Consider the following 16,529-nt stretch of genomic DNA (forward strand, 5'->3'; position numbering starts at 1 on the left):
TTTTAGAAATAAAATTTAAATTTTTCAAAGAAAAAAAACCCTTCTACTCTCTAGACTCTAGACAAGTAACTGGAAATACTTAGTATCCCTTGAAATATGTGAGACATTTCAAGTGGCTGGAATAAAACAGAGAAAAAGTGAAAGGAATAAATGGTGGTAGCTCAGACAAAGAGTGAGAATTTTTTTTTAAAGGGAACAACTAAATTATCCTCCTGAATCCTTAACTATGAAGTAGACAAGTAACAGTTATTGTTCAGAGATGAGAGCAAGAACACCAAGTGGTACAGATCCTTCCAACAAGGTCCAAGTAAAGGGCCCACTTTTGAACTAAGCATTTACAGTAGTTTCTGACTAAAATAAATCTATAATATTATAAAAAATGATGGAGGTCAAATATATCTGCACATTACCTTGCCAGAAAACAAAATTTCCAGACTCAGCGTGACATGCAGAGATAGGTGGATGGTGGCTGACCTGATGGAAACAAAGACCAGAAAACAAAAAATTAATTAACTTTGTGTCTCATGAACACCATTCCTTCTCCCTTGCATGGTGATTTAACAGTGCTGTGTCTAAACGAATGAAAAACTGTTTTAATTTTCCTTTAACATGTCTGTCCTCAAGAGGGTGCTAGTGATACAGTCAGCACCCATTTGCTCAAGTTCACTTAGGGGTGAGAAGAAATTGGATGAATGAAAGCCTCCAGAAACCCTGGAGAAAAGCGGCCAGTGGTGAGTGATGAGGATAGAGACTCATTTTGAAAGATGTGAAAATAAAAACAGGAACATACAAGGCCTCCCTGCTCAGAAACCCTACAATCCACTGGCTACCAATGTCAAAATCTCTACAGCTGTTCTAAAAGTTCCTACAAACGTTTTAATTAAGAAGTCAACTGGTACATATTTTTAAATGTACAGGTAAGCAACACAAAATGCTCTTTGGCTCAGCAGATTTCACTCTTTTGCAAATCGCATCAAGAAGTCCAGCCTCTTTTCAAATCAATTACAAGAAGAACAACCCGAGATAGTTTTTTGAAAAGAATAGGGGGATGCGTGAAATAGATGAAGGGAAAAAAATCGGTGGGAATGTCTGACATCTTGATATGAGCAATGGCTACATGAGTGTCTACACATGTCAAAATTCATCAAGCTGTACACTAAGACTTGTGCATTGTATTGTATGTGCCTCAATATAAAAAATAATTTAAAAAAATAATGTTTCTGTAAGAAAAGAACTAAACAACTATTGAAGAAATGTTAGTCAACTGCTAAGAAAAAAATTTTTTTTTCATTTTCTATCAAGATAAAAATATCTTGAGTAAATAATGCAATTACGTTCTAGAAAAGAGAATCCTCTTTAACAGAGGCAGTAGCACATTCCCCTGCCTTTTGTTGCTGGGGTCATTGCTTCTGTTTTATTTCTAAAGAAGCTGAAGAAAAAAATGGCTCCTTAGTTAGATTTTCTTATTATCTTCGTAACTCAAGGCACATGAGGGATATACATAGTTATTATAATTAGTATCAATGAAATCAAAGTACTGCTGCCAGCAGCATTTCCAGAAATTGCTCAGACTTCACTGGTTCTTAGTAAAATATTTTATATTTAGAGCATCTAGCCCAAAGCCCTCATGTTACAAATAAGGAGACTGAAACCAGAAAGATGAAGTCATGTTTCCCAAATACACTGGTACAGAAGAAGCCGAGGTAAAAGCCAGCATTTGGGGCTTACAACAATGGTTTTCAGGGGGAATGTGATAAATCCCTAGCCACCCATCTTGCTCAAGACCCTCAGCTGCAATAAGGATCATGATTTGAAAACCATTTCTCTGTGTGCCACTCCTTTAGGTTAGGAACAGCAGGACAGGATACTTGAGTCATGCCATATACACATTTAACTGATGGAATTTTAACTATATCAGCTTACCCCAAAGAAAGTAGAAGCAGATTTAAATAGTGCTGGTATTTTTCAGGTCTCAGTGAACATACATCCTAGATCCAATATGAGATGGACTCTTAAGAATGCAGCCCCTCCCAGAGCCTATGGGATTCTTAGGGGTAACTTTCATTTCCAGCACAATTTAGAAATCTAACTCCTAAAATGCAACTAGCCGCTTGCCTTCATTGTCTTCTTTTTAATCCAACTCCTTGAAGATACTTTATATCACAACATGCTGCACCCATCTCTGCCTCCTTCCTCCACCAGCTCTCAGTGCAAACTCTTTGGGGGACTGTTAAACTCTGGGATACTATAAAACTAAACCAGGGCAAGACAATAAATCCCCACCAACCTCCCCCTACCCAGTGCAGTGGGGGCGGAGCTATGGGATGTTCCCCCTTCCTCATAATGTAGGCATATTTTAAAGTAGAATCTTATAAGGCAGAAATAATGTAGTATTATTCCCACAGAATCTATGCAGTAAAAAATATAGGGACCACAGCCTTGATCAGGAATTTGGCATTTTATTAGGAGTGGCCAAATGTAAGCATCAAAGCCAAATACAGTATAAAGCTATAAATCTTTACTGTAATAATTTTAAATTCCATGAAACAGGGATAAATATTGTCCATATTAACTATAAAAGAAGCCTTATCATACCATAAAGTATATGTATGTCCCTTATGCAACTGTGGCCTTTTAAAACTATTGTGTCCAATTAGTGTATTACTGCTTAGCGGAGTGCCTTTAGATAGGCTCAAAGGATGTTTTCTGAATGAATAAATCTCAGCATTCAAATACCAATGATTTTGCTTATTTTATTCTAGCTTAAAAAGGTCTTTGGGAATGATTTATTTGGTGCACATTGCTTTTAAGAAGCTTATAGAGCTTTCCAGGGAAATTAAATTTATGCCTTATTTTTTCTTTGACTTATTTCCTTACAACAGCTATTTGTTCATGAAGTATTTCTGGAGCTTCTGCCATGGGCTGCACTAGCATCAGGGAATGAGGGATAACTTTTGGAGTTCCACAGATAAGGCCCTAACTGGGCAGTATCACCTTTGGTTGTATGACCTTGATCAAGTTTTTAAACCCTTTGGGCCTCAGCTGCCTCATCTGCAAAACAGGGCTGATACCACTGACTCTGCAAACTGATGACAACATGTAAAAACGCCAGGGTCATATGCTGGTATGAAGTAGGAGGGTCATTTCTCATGAGTGGTATTTCCATGTAGTTCTCATGGTAACCATGAGTCTTCATTATGCTTATTTTACAAATAAGGAAACAAATCAAAGAATCATCCCCTGCCACATAGTTAGTGACAAGGGAAGAACTTTAAACTGAGGTCTTCTGATTTCAAATCCAATGCTCTTTTATGCTCCAGTTGCTCTCAAAAGTTGGGCTCTGGTCCTTCCCTAAAGCCTCCGTGCACGATTAAGGTCTCACGGGTACTTAAGAGAAATAATGTGTTGAGTCTGACCTTTCAAAACTCTTAGTCTCATTTATTCCTTTGTAAAATAAGGTCCATATTTCTATAATGTAATGCTGTAATTCTAATATTTTGATGTAGTTTTCAAATTCTACCATCAGTGGTTGCCAGCCAATTGGAAAAGATTATGCTAAGGCTTTGACGAACCTGAATGCTCATAGAAACTGGGTAATTCATGGTTCATAACTTAATCTTCATTGAGGGCAATTTTTCTAAAATCTGCTGGAGTAGAGAATAAAATGAGCACAATCTAACCTGTGTTAGTGTGGGATTTGTTGAGTTTCTATTCTTGTTAACATTGTAACCCAGACGTAACCCAGAAAGACATTAGATTCTCGAGTTTGAGTCGGAATGGCCAAGTCCCAGAGCAGACATTCTCTATCAGCCCACTGGGTAAAGCCAGTTCAGACTGTTTTTTAGTATTCTTCTCCATCACTTCCTCTCCATCCCAATCAAATAGGAGCAATTTCTGATTGGTAAGGTTTCCCAAACATTCAGGAAATTAGTATATGTTGTTTTTATTATGCATGCATTTATATGTATGTTTCTTTCTATAAGCTCAAAGTCATTAAGTCCCTCTGGTGGTTACAAATTCTTGTCTTCATTTGTGTATCTGAGCTCTTTCTTCACCCTATCCTCATCACTTTTGATTTATGCTTTGAATGCACTTTAAACAAAAGGCAGGTGGTAAGGGGGAGAGGCAGATGACAAACTATTTCAATATTTCTGTATTCTTTATTTTCTTTTACAGATTTAGAAAAATATCCCATCAATGTATGACTTCTACAGCTTGGAGGAGTTTGTGGGTCATGGCCTGGACTTAGGATCTTATTCCAGGTGACATGACATGGGAGCTTGTTGGAGGGCTGCAGATGTTGCCCCTGTTTGCAGCGATCCCTCTGGATGCAGGGCGAGGGACTGACCATGGGAACAGGAGAGCCGTCCACAGGCAGCTTGGGCTTGGTGGTCGGCACTACTGAGAGACACAGGGAACGTGGCTGGCTTCGGAAGGAAGGCTTCTGGGGGGAGGGCCCATGCTTAGCTGGTGAACAGGATATGGGTTATCTGAGAAAGTTATTAAGGACCACGCCAAGATACTGGCCTGATTTGGGCGAGAATGCACTCACCAATTATTTTCTCTTTTCTATGTTCAGTTAATCACTTACTGACAAACATGGCTTCTTGCCAAAAACAGAAACAGAAACACATTAAATGACAGCCTAGAAATGGAGAAGCATGGGTTTATTAGTTCACTTATATTTGACTTATTGCTAGTTTTATTTGAACAGCTTGAATTTCCCTTTTGATAATGTTTTTAAATAAGATGCCACTTTAATCAGTAATTAATAACTGCCTATGAGTAGACAAAAGAACTATTTGAAGAGGTGACGTGAGTGTGCCTGGAGAGACATGATAGGTGTGGTATTTTAAGTCTATCCAAGAATGTATATCAGAATTCTCCTGATGAGTCACAGAAAAGCAAACCCATAAAGCAAAGGAAAAAAGACTTCATTTAAGTCTCTTGTACTTCAGAAACTTTCACGAGCCCATTTGGCTTTCCTGTCACAAACTCTCCACAGTATGTGGCTGGGTAGGTAAACAGTTACAATGATTTGACAGTGGTCTGCCACTAGAAGTTCCAGGTAATTAGGAAAAGACACTTTAAATAATAGTTTAACTGCATATCCTTGAGACACCAAGCCTTTTCCAAAGGCACAAAGAGGGAAGTTTAGCTAACTGAAATGAGTTTTCTGATGCATCTCCAGTCCCTGAAGCTCAGGGCCACTGTTAGCTTTCTGCTAGGCAGAAGGGAACCAAATGAAAACAACCTGCCAGCAGGATACTCAGTTCCTGAGGAGAGAAAGGAAGCCCTTTCTTTCTGAAGTCCCCCTTTTCTGGGCTTATTTAGAAAGCCAAGGTTGAATCAGACTTCTTGGCACAAAGACATCTCCTATCCTGAGAAGGTAGAACAGCCAGAGGTTAGAACATAGGCCAGTAATGTTGATGATTTACTCCTGAATGTTCCTCAGACACAAAGGCCACTCCTCAGCCTGCAATGGGAGCTGGGAACAAAGTCCTACAGGAGTTTGGAAGATGAAACGTTTAAGTGACAATGACAGGCAAAATCCCATGATCTGAACAGTATGCAAAAGGCTCTTTTCACATCAGCAGCTGATGACTGACAGCTCTGAGCACAGTAACTAAATCTACACATGAGACCCCAAAAATAGTGAGGGAGCAAGCACACTGGAATGGAAACAGAGTGTGTTGGCTGAGGGGCACTGGGGGGCGCTAACGGTCTAGGCCTGGGTCTCCTCATCTATAACCGAGCCAAGCCTCACCTGCTACACAGGGGTATTCTGCAGATCAGAAAAGACCCTGTATAAACGCGAAAAGCATAAAGCACTCTGCAACCTAATGCTTAACTGTTGGGAAAAACTGACCAGCAAATGCTTTCTCTGGTTTCTGACCACGTGAGTCATTCTGATACTGCAATTATGGGTCTTTTAGAAACAAGATAGAAGAGCAGGCTTGTGATGTAGCTGAACTCTGTGAAGTGGCAATTACTACGTCAACTTCCTTGGCCACTGACCACTTTGAACATCCACATACCCACCAAAACCACAAAGCAACAAAACCCAAGGGCTTGAAGGAAAAGGGGACCTGCCAGTTTTCAAGTCACCTGACTCTGATGTCTAGAAAACTCAGGAGAAGAGCCAAGTTACCCTTGTTTCTGTCCAGGTCCTTTCACTCAAGAGATATATGAGTCCATTAATGTCCTTGTTAGAATAAAATTCCTCCTGAAAATAATAACTTGGGGGCCTGCCCAGTTTATTACATTAGTCATCCATAATCTCTACTCATGATGGAGCTGCACAAGAAAGAAAAAAAAGGGTTTGGGCTTCCCCCAAGCCCTGGAGGCTGTAGTTTATCACCTACACACAACGGGTAAGAGCATACATGCTATCTCCATACAGGCAGAATGTCTCCTGGGTTGGAAACAGAAAGAGCCACACTGGCAGATACCAGCATGAAGCAGAATAAACGCTCTAGTACTGTCTTTAGATGTGCTAAATCAGAAGGCCTTCATGAACAATAGGTCAGCTGGTCAGCATAAACAAGGGCAGGAAGGGGACTGGGGGGCTGAATGGATGTGTCTCCTGTTGACCCGGAAAAGGAGGGCCCTGGCCGAAATCCTTTCCACGCCTGGGGCAGTGGGCAGCCGGCACATTGAATTAAACAGCCGCCTCTCCTCATTGTACATTCACCTGACGATCACAATTTTGGCTTCTCAAGCAATCTGTCTATGGGGAATGTAAGCCTGGTCATGCAGCAAAGCCTTCTGGTCCCCAGGGTAGGACCAGGGCAGGGCTCTTTTTCATAGTAAATGCACACAGTAGCGTTCTAGTTTATATATCAGTCTATTTTAAGCTTAGCTAGTGTGACTTGTCCCTGAGAAACTCGGTGTGTCTCTTGGTATATTCTTGGGTGTATTAAAAGAACCAATTAACTGAGGCCACAAGCCTATACTCCAGACAGATGAAGCAGCCCATCGTGATCAGAACTGGTGGTAGCACCATGGCGAAGCCAGCCATGAGGACTCTTGGCTGTCACACGGCTGGCTTTCTGTCAGAGACTCACTGGTAACATTATACCCCCTTCAAACCACTTGAATAGAGTAGACATAGTGTATATTATTTCTATCTACACTGTTATTACTACTCTTAACACTGTATATTAAAAAGCATTTTGAAGTCGCCTCTAAATATGAGAGCAATGACCATGTACTGAACAGTGCAAGTACTTTTTATATCAGTATATTATTTCACTTAAGCCTTACTGCAACCCATGAGCTAAGCATGATCATTCTTATTTCATAAAGAAACAACCGAGGCTCAGGAAGCTTAAGTAGTTTATACAAAGCCACACACAGAGCAAGTGGTGGGGTTAAGATTTGAAAGCAGGTCATTATATCCAGCACACCCTTTGCTACTAACAATGACCAGATCTCTTTCTTGCTTATTTCCTTGGCATCCATTTCATGGAACTAGAGACTAAGTTATGTAATGCTCCTTCTGTCTCTGTGCACATGTGCCCATGAGCTGTGCTGCCTCTCTCCATGCCACCACTGAAGATACCTAAGCAGATACTCAACTTGTCCCTGCCCTGTCTTCAGGGGTTCATGGGATGTAAGCTTAGCTTTATACAAGCTCACATTACTACTCTTTTCTTATACCTATTCATCCTGTCCTGATTGTCTGCTGTAGTCTGGGGCTATTTTTGGTTTTGATTTTTTTTTTTCACATGAGTGCATGTAATGCCATGGTAACCAAATTGTATTTTCATTTATTCTCATTCTGTTTTAGGTTAGTATTTAAATAACCAAGTTGAATTTGCATTAGATTTTCTTACCCTTTTAACTACTGATTTAACCCCTACCTCCCCAACATCAGTATTTCTCATTTTAGCTTCTAACTGGAAAGCTACTGCAAATGTGCTTTGGAATTATTGCATATTCATTTTCCTTTGAGTTTCAGAAACCACTGCTTATAATTTACCATTAAGATAAGCACCATCTTCCTAAGTCTCTCAGCCACACCACCTTTCCCTTCCTACCCCTCAGTAATGCAAATCCATTGATAAAGAGGACAATAAGATTACAAGAAGGAAAACTATATTTTAGCAACCCACCCCTTGTTCCTTGGTTTTCTAATAATTGGAAGAACAGAAAGGTATTGAAACAATCATGTTTAAGGATTCTAGGCTGACATTTAGGGATATACGGAGGGTGGACATGTTCGGCTGCTGTCTTAACTAGTAGGAAGGTTAAGTATTTTTTTTTCTTATCAGTGCACCCTAGTTTACCTAATCTTATTGACAGATATTTTGGATGTTTCAAACATTTCACTCTTGCAAATTATGCTTTCATGGATCAACAATGACAGCAAACACTCACGTAACACTTCATACTTCGCCTATCTGACACTGCTCCAAGTGCTTTGTAGAGAGTATCTCATTCAGGTAGTCCTCACAAAGCCATCAGAGGTCTGGACCATTATCATCTCTACTTTAAAGAAGAAACTAAACAGAGTGATTAAGCAACTTCTCCTGGGTTATAATATAAACCTAGTGGAGAGGTTGAGCTAAGATTTGTACCTAGGCTCTGGGGCTCCAGAGACACGTTCTTGAATATTATTCTTTGCTAATTCTTAGGTGGGAAGAATCTCCTGGAGTCTCAGGGAACTCAGGCTATGTAAGTATAAAGTATGTCATAAGTATAAAGATATTCTTATCTGCCCCAGCCCCCATCCCACTGCAGTCTCCCAGAACCAGGAATAATGCCAGGCATGGGTTATATGTTCAAGAAGTATTTTTTTGATGGAATGAATAATTACATGAATGAATGATTCCTCTTAAATAAAATCAAGACTAATGGATTTATTTGATGCTACCTATTCTGATGGGGGCATTCATGCTCTAGAACAACGATGGGAAAGAGTAATGCTACACACTTTAAACCTCTGAATCACACTTTGGGGAAATGCTTCGTACTCTGAAAACATATCTCACCCTGACTTTAAACAGAAAGGGCACTGGCAATGCATATGGCCAAGTAAATGCTCAGCAGTGCTACACCTTTATGCCCATTGGTGGTGGCTAGGTTTCAGTGGAAGGGAAATTGATCCCTCTCTTTATGTGTAAAAGCACTGCAATTATCTCAGTTGCTCTGAAGCTAGTGAGAGGTGGAACATAAATATTTCAAAAGCACATGTAATGGGAGGCATAAGTAACTTCTCTAATGCAAGCGGACAAAAAGAGTGCACACAACAAACACAAACGTATATCCACCTGTTCTGAAAAAAAACGGAAGCCCTTGTCCTCACGAATACACTCGTACGTTTCTCCCAGAACAGGATTAAAGGGCTTGCTCCCAGCCCGGAAGTAGCTGGATGCGTATGCTGACACAGCAAAGGCTGCCACGTACACCTACGGAGAGGAAGGAGAGAACTTCATTATTTCTCTGTCACCACAAAGGTCATGTTTACAAAGACATGAACAAAATAAAACCTTTATTTCTCTCTCTAAGGTTTATTTTGGAAAGCCAAAGATTTGCTTCTGGTTTAAGGACAACCAAACTAACTTAAATACAGTTCATTTTGTCCCAGAGACAAACGAGCCAAACATTTTCAAACTATCCATTTTTTCTGAGGCCTAAAAGTCCATCAACACTTTTAAGATGGTGATACTTACCAAAGAACTACACTGCTATTGAACTGTTAAGCTGAGTCTAGTAACACCAAACCTGACAATATCTGAGAATCTTGATTGCACGCTAAGGCTTTCAGAGAGGATGGGCATAAAAAAAAAAAGAGAAAGTCAGACTCTTCTCAAAATTCAGGAATAAGCATCTTAAGTTTAACCATTCCCAATTTGATACGTAGAAATCTAAAAACTCATTTTGACAAAAAGAAATCTGAGTCATTTCCCAAGCCTTGGCAACAAGCCACAGGACAGAGCACAGTGCTGTTTTAAAAAAAAGCTCTGCTTTTCTGGAAGGAAAATGAAAACCCAAAAAGGAAAAGGAAGGAAAAACTAGAGGTGGACATGAAATGAAGAAGATCCTCATGGCCCTTACTGCAACGTTCTCAGTATTATCATATCCCCCTTCAGGGCCCTGGGGACATCTTATTTTTTCTTTTTTTTTTTTTGCAGGTGGGAAAGACAACAAAAAATTACATCTAAGTCACGATAGTGTAAGTTTCCCTAACACTGGAAAACAATCTTGATGTTTCCTTTGCCCAGCATATTTCATGAAGGTTCGTATATTAGAAAAAAAGGGGAGTGTCTTTCATAAATGTTTATTAGTCATATCACTTTTCTTAGTCTTTTGCATATAGGACCCACCTTAACACCTCACACTACAGAACACTCTAGAGCAGCTGGATAGCTTAGAAAAACAATTCACTATGTTCAATTCAGTCTTTGTTTTGAAATCTGTTCCTCTCTCTGCTTCCTCATTTATTTGTTACCTGTTAACGGTAGGTTCCACTGTCTATATGGAATGTTGAATCAACCCTGAATCACCTTCACAGGTTAAAATATAACAAAATGTATAAAAGGACCTGATATTGTAAAGCTGGAGGGAGAAGAGAGGGAGGGAGCAGGCACAATGAAGCATTCTCCTTTGAGAAAGCGAGGGGACAACATGAAGAGAGAACCAAGAAGGGGCTGAGCTGACCCTCCCCAGAGTAAAGACAACCCAAGGGAGACAGTTTCTGCTCAAAGCTTTCCTGTATTTTCCCTTCCTCAAGTATTGTGCTGGAATGCAAAGCCCTTCCTCCAACTTCTTCTCAAGGTCAATTATATCCATCAATTGGCTGACATCCTAAGGGTCTCTAAATTGCCACAAGAATGAAATGCCTTCAAAGAATATTTTCATCTTCAAAGCCAATCATTTCCTTTAAAGAAAAAGAGTTGTCTGCAAATGTGGACATTTAACACTTGCTTGAGAAGCTCTCTGCCTCCCTTTGTTCAGCAAAAATTCTCTGGGGAAGAGTAACAAAGAAGATTTTTTAAAAATACACAGCTTGTTTTTCTCCCTTATTATCATTATTATCAAGAAAGTCTCTGATTGGAGAAGTCCCTGTAGACTGTGTGTGGAATGACTATGGGATGCCTCTCTCTACCAGTAGTTAGATTTTCCCTTAATCTTCAAATCACTAAAGGAATGAAGTTTATGAAGGTTAAAACTGCAGAATGCTTAGAATTAGGAAAAGAATGGTGTCCTCCCTTAGTGAGAGGGTGACTTATGGACAGCTCTGTGTAGTGGAGGGGGCATGTCAATTCTATTTTAGCCCATCATCAAATGCCCAGGACAGAGACCCTGAATTTGGGGGGAAGACATTGAAGTCCCAGCCTGCCATACAAAGTGACCTTCCTGTTGAGCAGGTAAAACATAAGGAAGCAAAAAGAGGAAGAGGCACTCTGTTTTGAAGAACAAAGTCAGCCACAGCCACAGAAAGGGCTAATCTGACCAGTTTTACCACCACAGTAAGTACCCCTACCTAAAGTGATCTAAAAGTGATACTGAGTAGAGAATAGAAGGTGAATTATTCTAGAATGAGTTTTATTTTTTTCCTCTACAGAATAAGGGGGGAGGATGGGGACAAACAAGCATCTTTCTTACAAGAAAACTTCTTCACTGAACATTATTTTCTGAAATCTAGCTGCTGGTGGGACAATTCCAAAAATAAACAAAAACATTGTCAAGGGAAAATTTACCCTGGACAAGAAAAAGCACTCAAGAAATTAAATTCTGTCCACCCGGGATAGTAAAAATATACACACAGACAGACCTCAAGACATGTTTTCCAGCCAGGTATATCAGAACTATCACATAGAGGTTCTGGAGAAAGACAAAGCACAAAAGCACAGAGCAGAACTACCCCCAGGCACTGGATGTCACAGAGAAACTCCCCAAATAGAATATCCTGACAAGGTGACTGAAACCAGTCTGGCAGAGAGGAAACAGATGTCACTGAGAAATGAAGCCATGTAACAATTCAAATGAAAACCAGAGAGGACAAGACCCTGGCTCTGTCCGACTTAGCTCTGCCGGGTCCAGGAAAGACCTGGTGGCTCGGGGCAGAGGCTGGACAGTGCAGTTGGAAGGTTGAATTGCTCACCATCCTTTCCAGGGCACTGGGAACTCGTGAGGCCTTGTCTAGAAGCTCACTGTACTCCAGCTCTTCACAGAGTCTCTGCAGCGTGTTCAGTGGTTCATTTAGCTCCACTGGCATGGCCACTTTAGACAAGTCCTTCCCTATGTTATTTCTTAGAATGTTCCACAGGCTGATGTTGCTGGTGTTGGGGCACGGCGCCGGCAAGCAAGTTCTTCTTTTGGACTTTGCTTCTCCACCACTTTCAAGCACAGGCTCTGAAAGGTAAATAAGCCTGGTGGTCTCTATAAGGCTTTTCACCTTATTTTATCATTTTTAAAAAAGTCCAAGAATAATACCTTATCTAGCAGCACTAAATTTTACTATTCATCTCAGTTCTCTAGAATATGACTGAAAATCCAAAAATAAAAAGAATTCTGGCAGCTGAATTAAATACCAAAAATTACATTCATTAAAACTCATGGGCTTTAGTCACAGGGAGATCTTCAAGTTCATACTCAAAATCTAGGTCTTTTAGCTTATATACACTTACAATAAAACTAGAAACTGGATTTCTATGCCCATAGCCAGTTACTATTTATACTTTTAAACTCCTTAAACTCTTTTTAAAATACCACTTCAAATTCTGATAAAAAGTTATGTTTATCATAGGAAAACTATATATATATATAAAGGTTAAATAAAAGTCATCCATTATCCTACTGCCCAGAAATAATAGCCATTTATATTTCAGAATATATTCATTTAGTGTTTTCTCCATCCATATAGCTGATAATTTATTTCTAGTTTTCTGTTCTGCTTATTAAGTCAAAATAAGTTATTTTTCCATGCTATTCAAAATTCTTAAAACCTCACTTTTAATGACAATAAAATATTCCATGCTACAGGATATGCCATAATTTCTGAATCATTCATCTAATGTTAGACTTTTAGATTTGTTTCACTATTTTGCTATGACACAAAAGAAAATTGATGAATGTTCATATTCTTAGATATTTGACTATATCTTTGATTATTTTCTTAGGATATATAGAAGTGGGACTACTACATCAAACACAATAAACATGTTTAGACTCTGATTTAGGCTGCTCCTCAAAAAGGTTGTATCAATTTCCCATTTATCAGCAGCATATGTGAGTGTCCATCTCTGGAGGCCTTTGCAGGCTTGTCATCATTCATTTCTAATTTTTGGAAAACTGCTACATGGACAGTATTATCTCCTTATTTTAACTTACATTTAAAAAATAACTCATGTAGGTTTGAACTGCTTTCATGAACATTTCTTTTATGAACTGTTTGCTTTCCTTTTTATATATTAAGTAATAATATTTTGTTTTCTCTATTTGTTTTACAATTTAATCCCCCTTTGACATTTACCTTTCAATTTGTTCCATGTGGTTTTTTGATGAATAAAACGCTGACATTTCAGGTATTTACACCTACCAATCTTTTCTTTTGTCACTTCTATTGCTTCATGCTCCTAAATTTTTTTCCCATCCCAACTAAGCCTATTTTCAAGTAAAATCTTTTGCATTACACCAACATATGAGAAAGTGGTATTTTATTTGTATATATTAATTTATTAAAAATAAATATTTAACATTTACTCATTTAAAGGCAATCACTGAATAAACAGGCTGCTTTGATGAACAAAGAAGTATGAAATGGGCCATACTTTGTAATTACATGTTAATCTAAGCATCCAATTACTTGTTGAATTTTTTTTTTTAAATGCTCAACCTGGGCAAAAACCTGATTTACAAAAGTGCAAATGACACTAGTTTTTAAGAAGAGTTTTCCATGTAACCTCAAAATATTTTCTTTAATTACACTAATCTAAATTTTGAAAGAAGACTGTATGACTTATTACTAACAGCTAATAATGTATCTAGCTTTTACTTGGTGGAAGCAAGTCTTCTAAGCATTTTATATATATTATCTCACTTACTCTTCATAACAACTTCTTGAGGTAAACAGTATTATTATCCCCATTTTACAGATGAAGAAGTTGAGGCACAGAGCAGTTAAGTAACTTGCCTAGGAACACACAGTTCATGAGTGGCAGAGCTGCAGTTAACCAAGGAAATCTAGTCCAGGAATCTCCATTTCTAACCACTTAACCTCCCCACACTCATTATAGTGACAGATTTTAATATGTGTCTACTGATTTTGGGGGGAAGAAATTAATAGGAAGCACTCTAAATACCTAGCATTTATGATGGGTTCAGAGAAATTCTAGTGTAATAATTTATCAAGACCTAGATCTAATCCTATTTCCTTTTGTAGGCAAAACTGTGTCATCAGATGCAAAGGTTATTTCTACATCCAATATTTTCAGTAGAGTACTGACATTTAGAAACCTAATCTTCTTCAAAGACTGGAGGACATCTATTTTTTGTTTCCAAATCCTGCCATAGAAGAAAGCTAGTTTTGGCCCAGTGCTCGTTCAAGCTAAGGCAATGTTAGTCAGCATTCTAGCAAAATGACTGTGGAATAAGACAGAACCAGCCCTTACCTTTTATGTGCTATTTTTTCTGACTGGTGCCAACTCAGCACAGCTGCAGCCATAGGTTCTAGGGCAAGTCCTCTGTTTCCAACTTTGACAACTGACCCTTGGTCCCTGTGCTCCCCCTATGTCTGGCCCCCTACCTAAGGCCTCAAAGAGAAGGAGGGCTTCAGCATTTGTCCATCTTCCTCATGCAAAACAGGAGTGCCATTTAGTGTGTGTTTTCTAGAAAAACAAGTAGCTCCTGTATGACTGGTATTCTCCTTGAACCACTGGTTCTCAGACTTTTCCACCAAAGGGTTCATTTCTCCAGAAACATTTCAAGCAAGATAGAGCATAATGAAACATCTGACGCCTAGCAGATGTGACGCTGAAAGATGTTCTTTCAGAGGACGGTAAAATTACCTGCTTTTGTTGTGGTTCCCCAAAGAGTAGGCTCTTTGGCATTCAGATAACGACTCATAGTCTTCATATTTCATACACACTTACTGAGCAGGGAAGCACTGCAATATGAAAAAGGATCTGACATGGCCCCTGTCCTCTGTGTACATATGAAATAGGTGGTGCTCTGGGTACCGAACGCACGGCACAGACAAACCTAGGAACTCCGAGGCACAGTGAGTACCAAGCCTGGGAGTATTTGATGCTACAGGACCCATGCAGAGAACAATCCAATGCACAGATTCTTCTTAAAGGCACCTTCCTAAACAGGCTTCAGTCTACTTACTGAACTCTTGCTGTTTGGGGATGGTCACTTGCTTCAGGTAGCTATGGTTCAAACTAACATTTCCTGGGCATTATTTTCATTCTTGAGATCAACCAATAGTAAAAGGACGTCTTAGGATACCTTGAGGGTCCCTCCTTCTAGGAGGCAATAGGTTTGTTACTTTCAAATGTTATCTTGAAAATCTGAAGCTGAATTACCACTTAGACCAGAACTTGTATTATATAAGCCTTACAGAATTCCTAAATCATGACAACTACTAGATACTTAAAAATAAAAATCTATATTCTAATATGTTTTTAGAGAGAATGTGTGATCACATAAGAAATGTCTGATATTTTTGATATTTATATGATAATTGGTGTAGCCCTTATTTTATAAAATAGAAATTTGCACAAATTTGCACAAGCAGAAAATTTATTTGAAGGAATACACTTTTTACATTTGAGTTCTGTCTCCCCACCTAGATTATGAAACCTCAAGAGTGGGGACCATGTCTTAATTTTCTTATATAGTACTTGCTTCAGTTCTCTGTCACCAGCAGGAACTCCATATATAGTATATTAGTATTCTGTGAAGATGGAAACTCTCAGAGATCAAATAATTTAAATCTTACCCAAGGTCTGTCTCTCATTATCTAAATCATTACTGAGATTGTCTAAGGAAAGGTTATCACTTATGTCACTGACATATGAATCATCCTCAGAAATCTATGGGAAAGGAGAAACAATATATATTAGAGCAAGAATAAACAAGCCAGATTCATAAAACCTTTAGACCAAATCATCAAACATTTTGAAACCCACATTACAAACTCAAATAATTTTGGATGCTGTTTTCATAGAGACCCACATACCAGTCTGCCTAGGTGTTCACAGCAAACACCTGTTATGAAAATTCTTATACCTTCTTGACTCATTCTCACTAGTAAACTCAAGATTTTAGTTAGTATAAAAATTCTTATTAATTTAGACTGTATTAATTTTTAGTATTTTTTGGTGTTTGGGTAAAATGAGTTATGATCTGTCTTTGAGCTACTTGTGAAAAAAGAAAAAAGAATCTTCTATGGAAATTAATAAACAAGATTAGTACTTCTACACTGGAGGGGTAAAATTATCAACACACATTTACACACAGCAATGCAAACTATAATACCTGTTTATTTAGGAAAATATGATTTTTATGCATCAATT

General features: G+C 38.7%; 1 protein-coding gene across 5 annotated transcripts in view; it reads right to left on the reverse strand.

The window, feature by feature from the left end:
• OSBPL3 (oxysterol binding protein like 3) overlaps positions 1-16,529 on the reverse strand; it is a 200,758-nt gene that overhangs the window by 15,112 nt on the left and 169,117 nt on the right. For all 5 annotated transcript variants that reach the window (XM_036877960.2, XM_036877951.2, XM_057504595.1 and 2 more), the window contains 4 exons: positions 15,953-16,046; positions 12,113-12,363; positions 9,276-9,413; positions 411-474 (listed from right to left, as the gene is read on the reverse strand). In XM_036877960.2, the coding sequence (XP_036733855.2) occupies positions 411-474; positions 9,276-9,413; positions 12,113-12,363; positions 15,953-16,046 (547 nt within the window). The remainder of the gene's footprint in view (positions 1-410; positions 475-9,275; positions 9,414-12,112; positions 12,364-15,952; positions 16,047-16,529) is intronic.

The sequence above is a fragment of the Manis pentadactyla genome, chromosome 7, assembly GCF_030020395.1.
Source record: "Manis pentadactyla isolate mManPen7 chromosome 7, mManPen7.hap1, whole genome shotgun sequence".
NCBI classification, from domain to species: Eukaryota; Metazoa; Chordata; class Mammalia; order Pholidota; family Manidae; genus Manis; species Manis pentadactyla.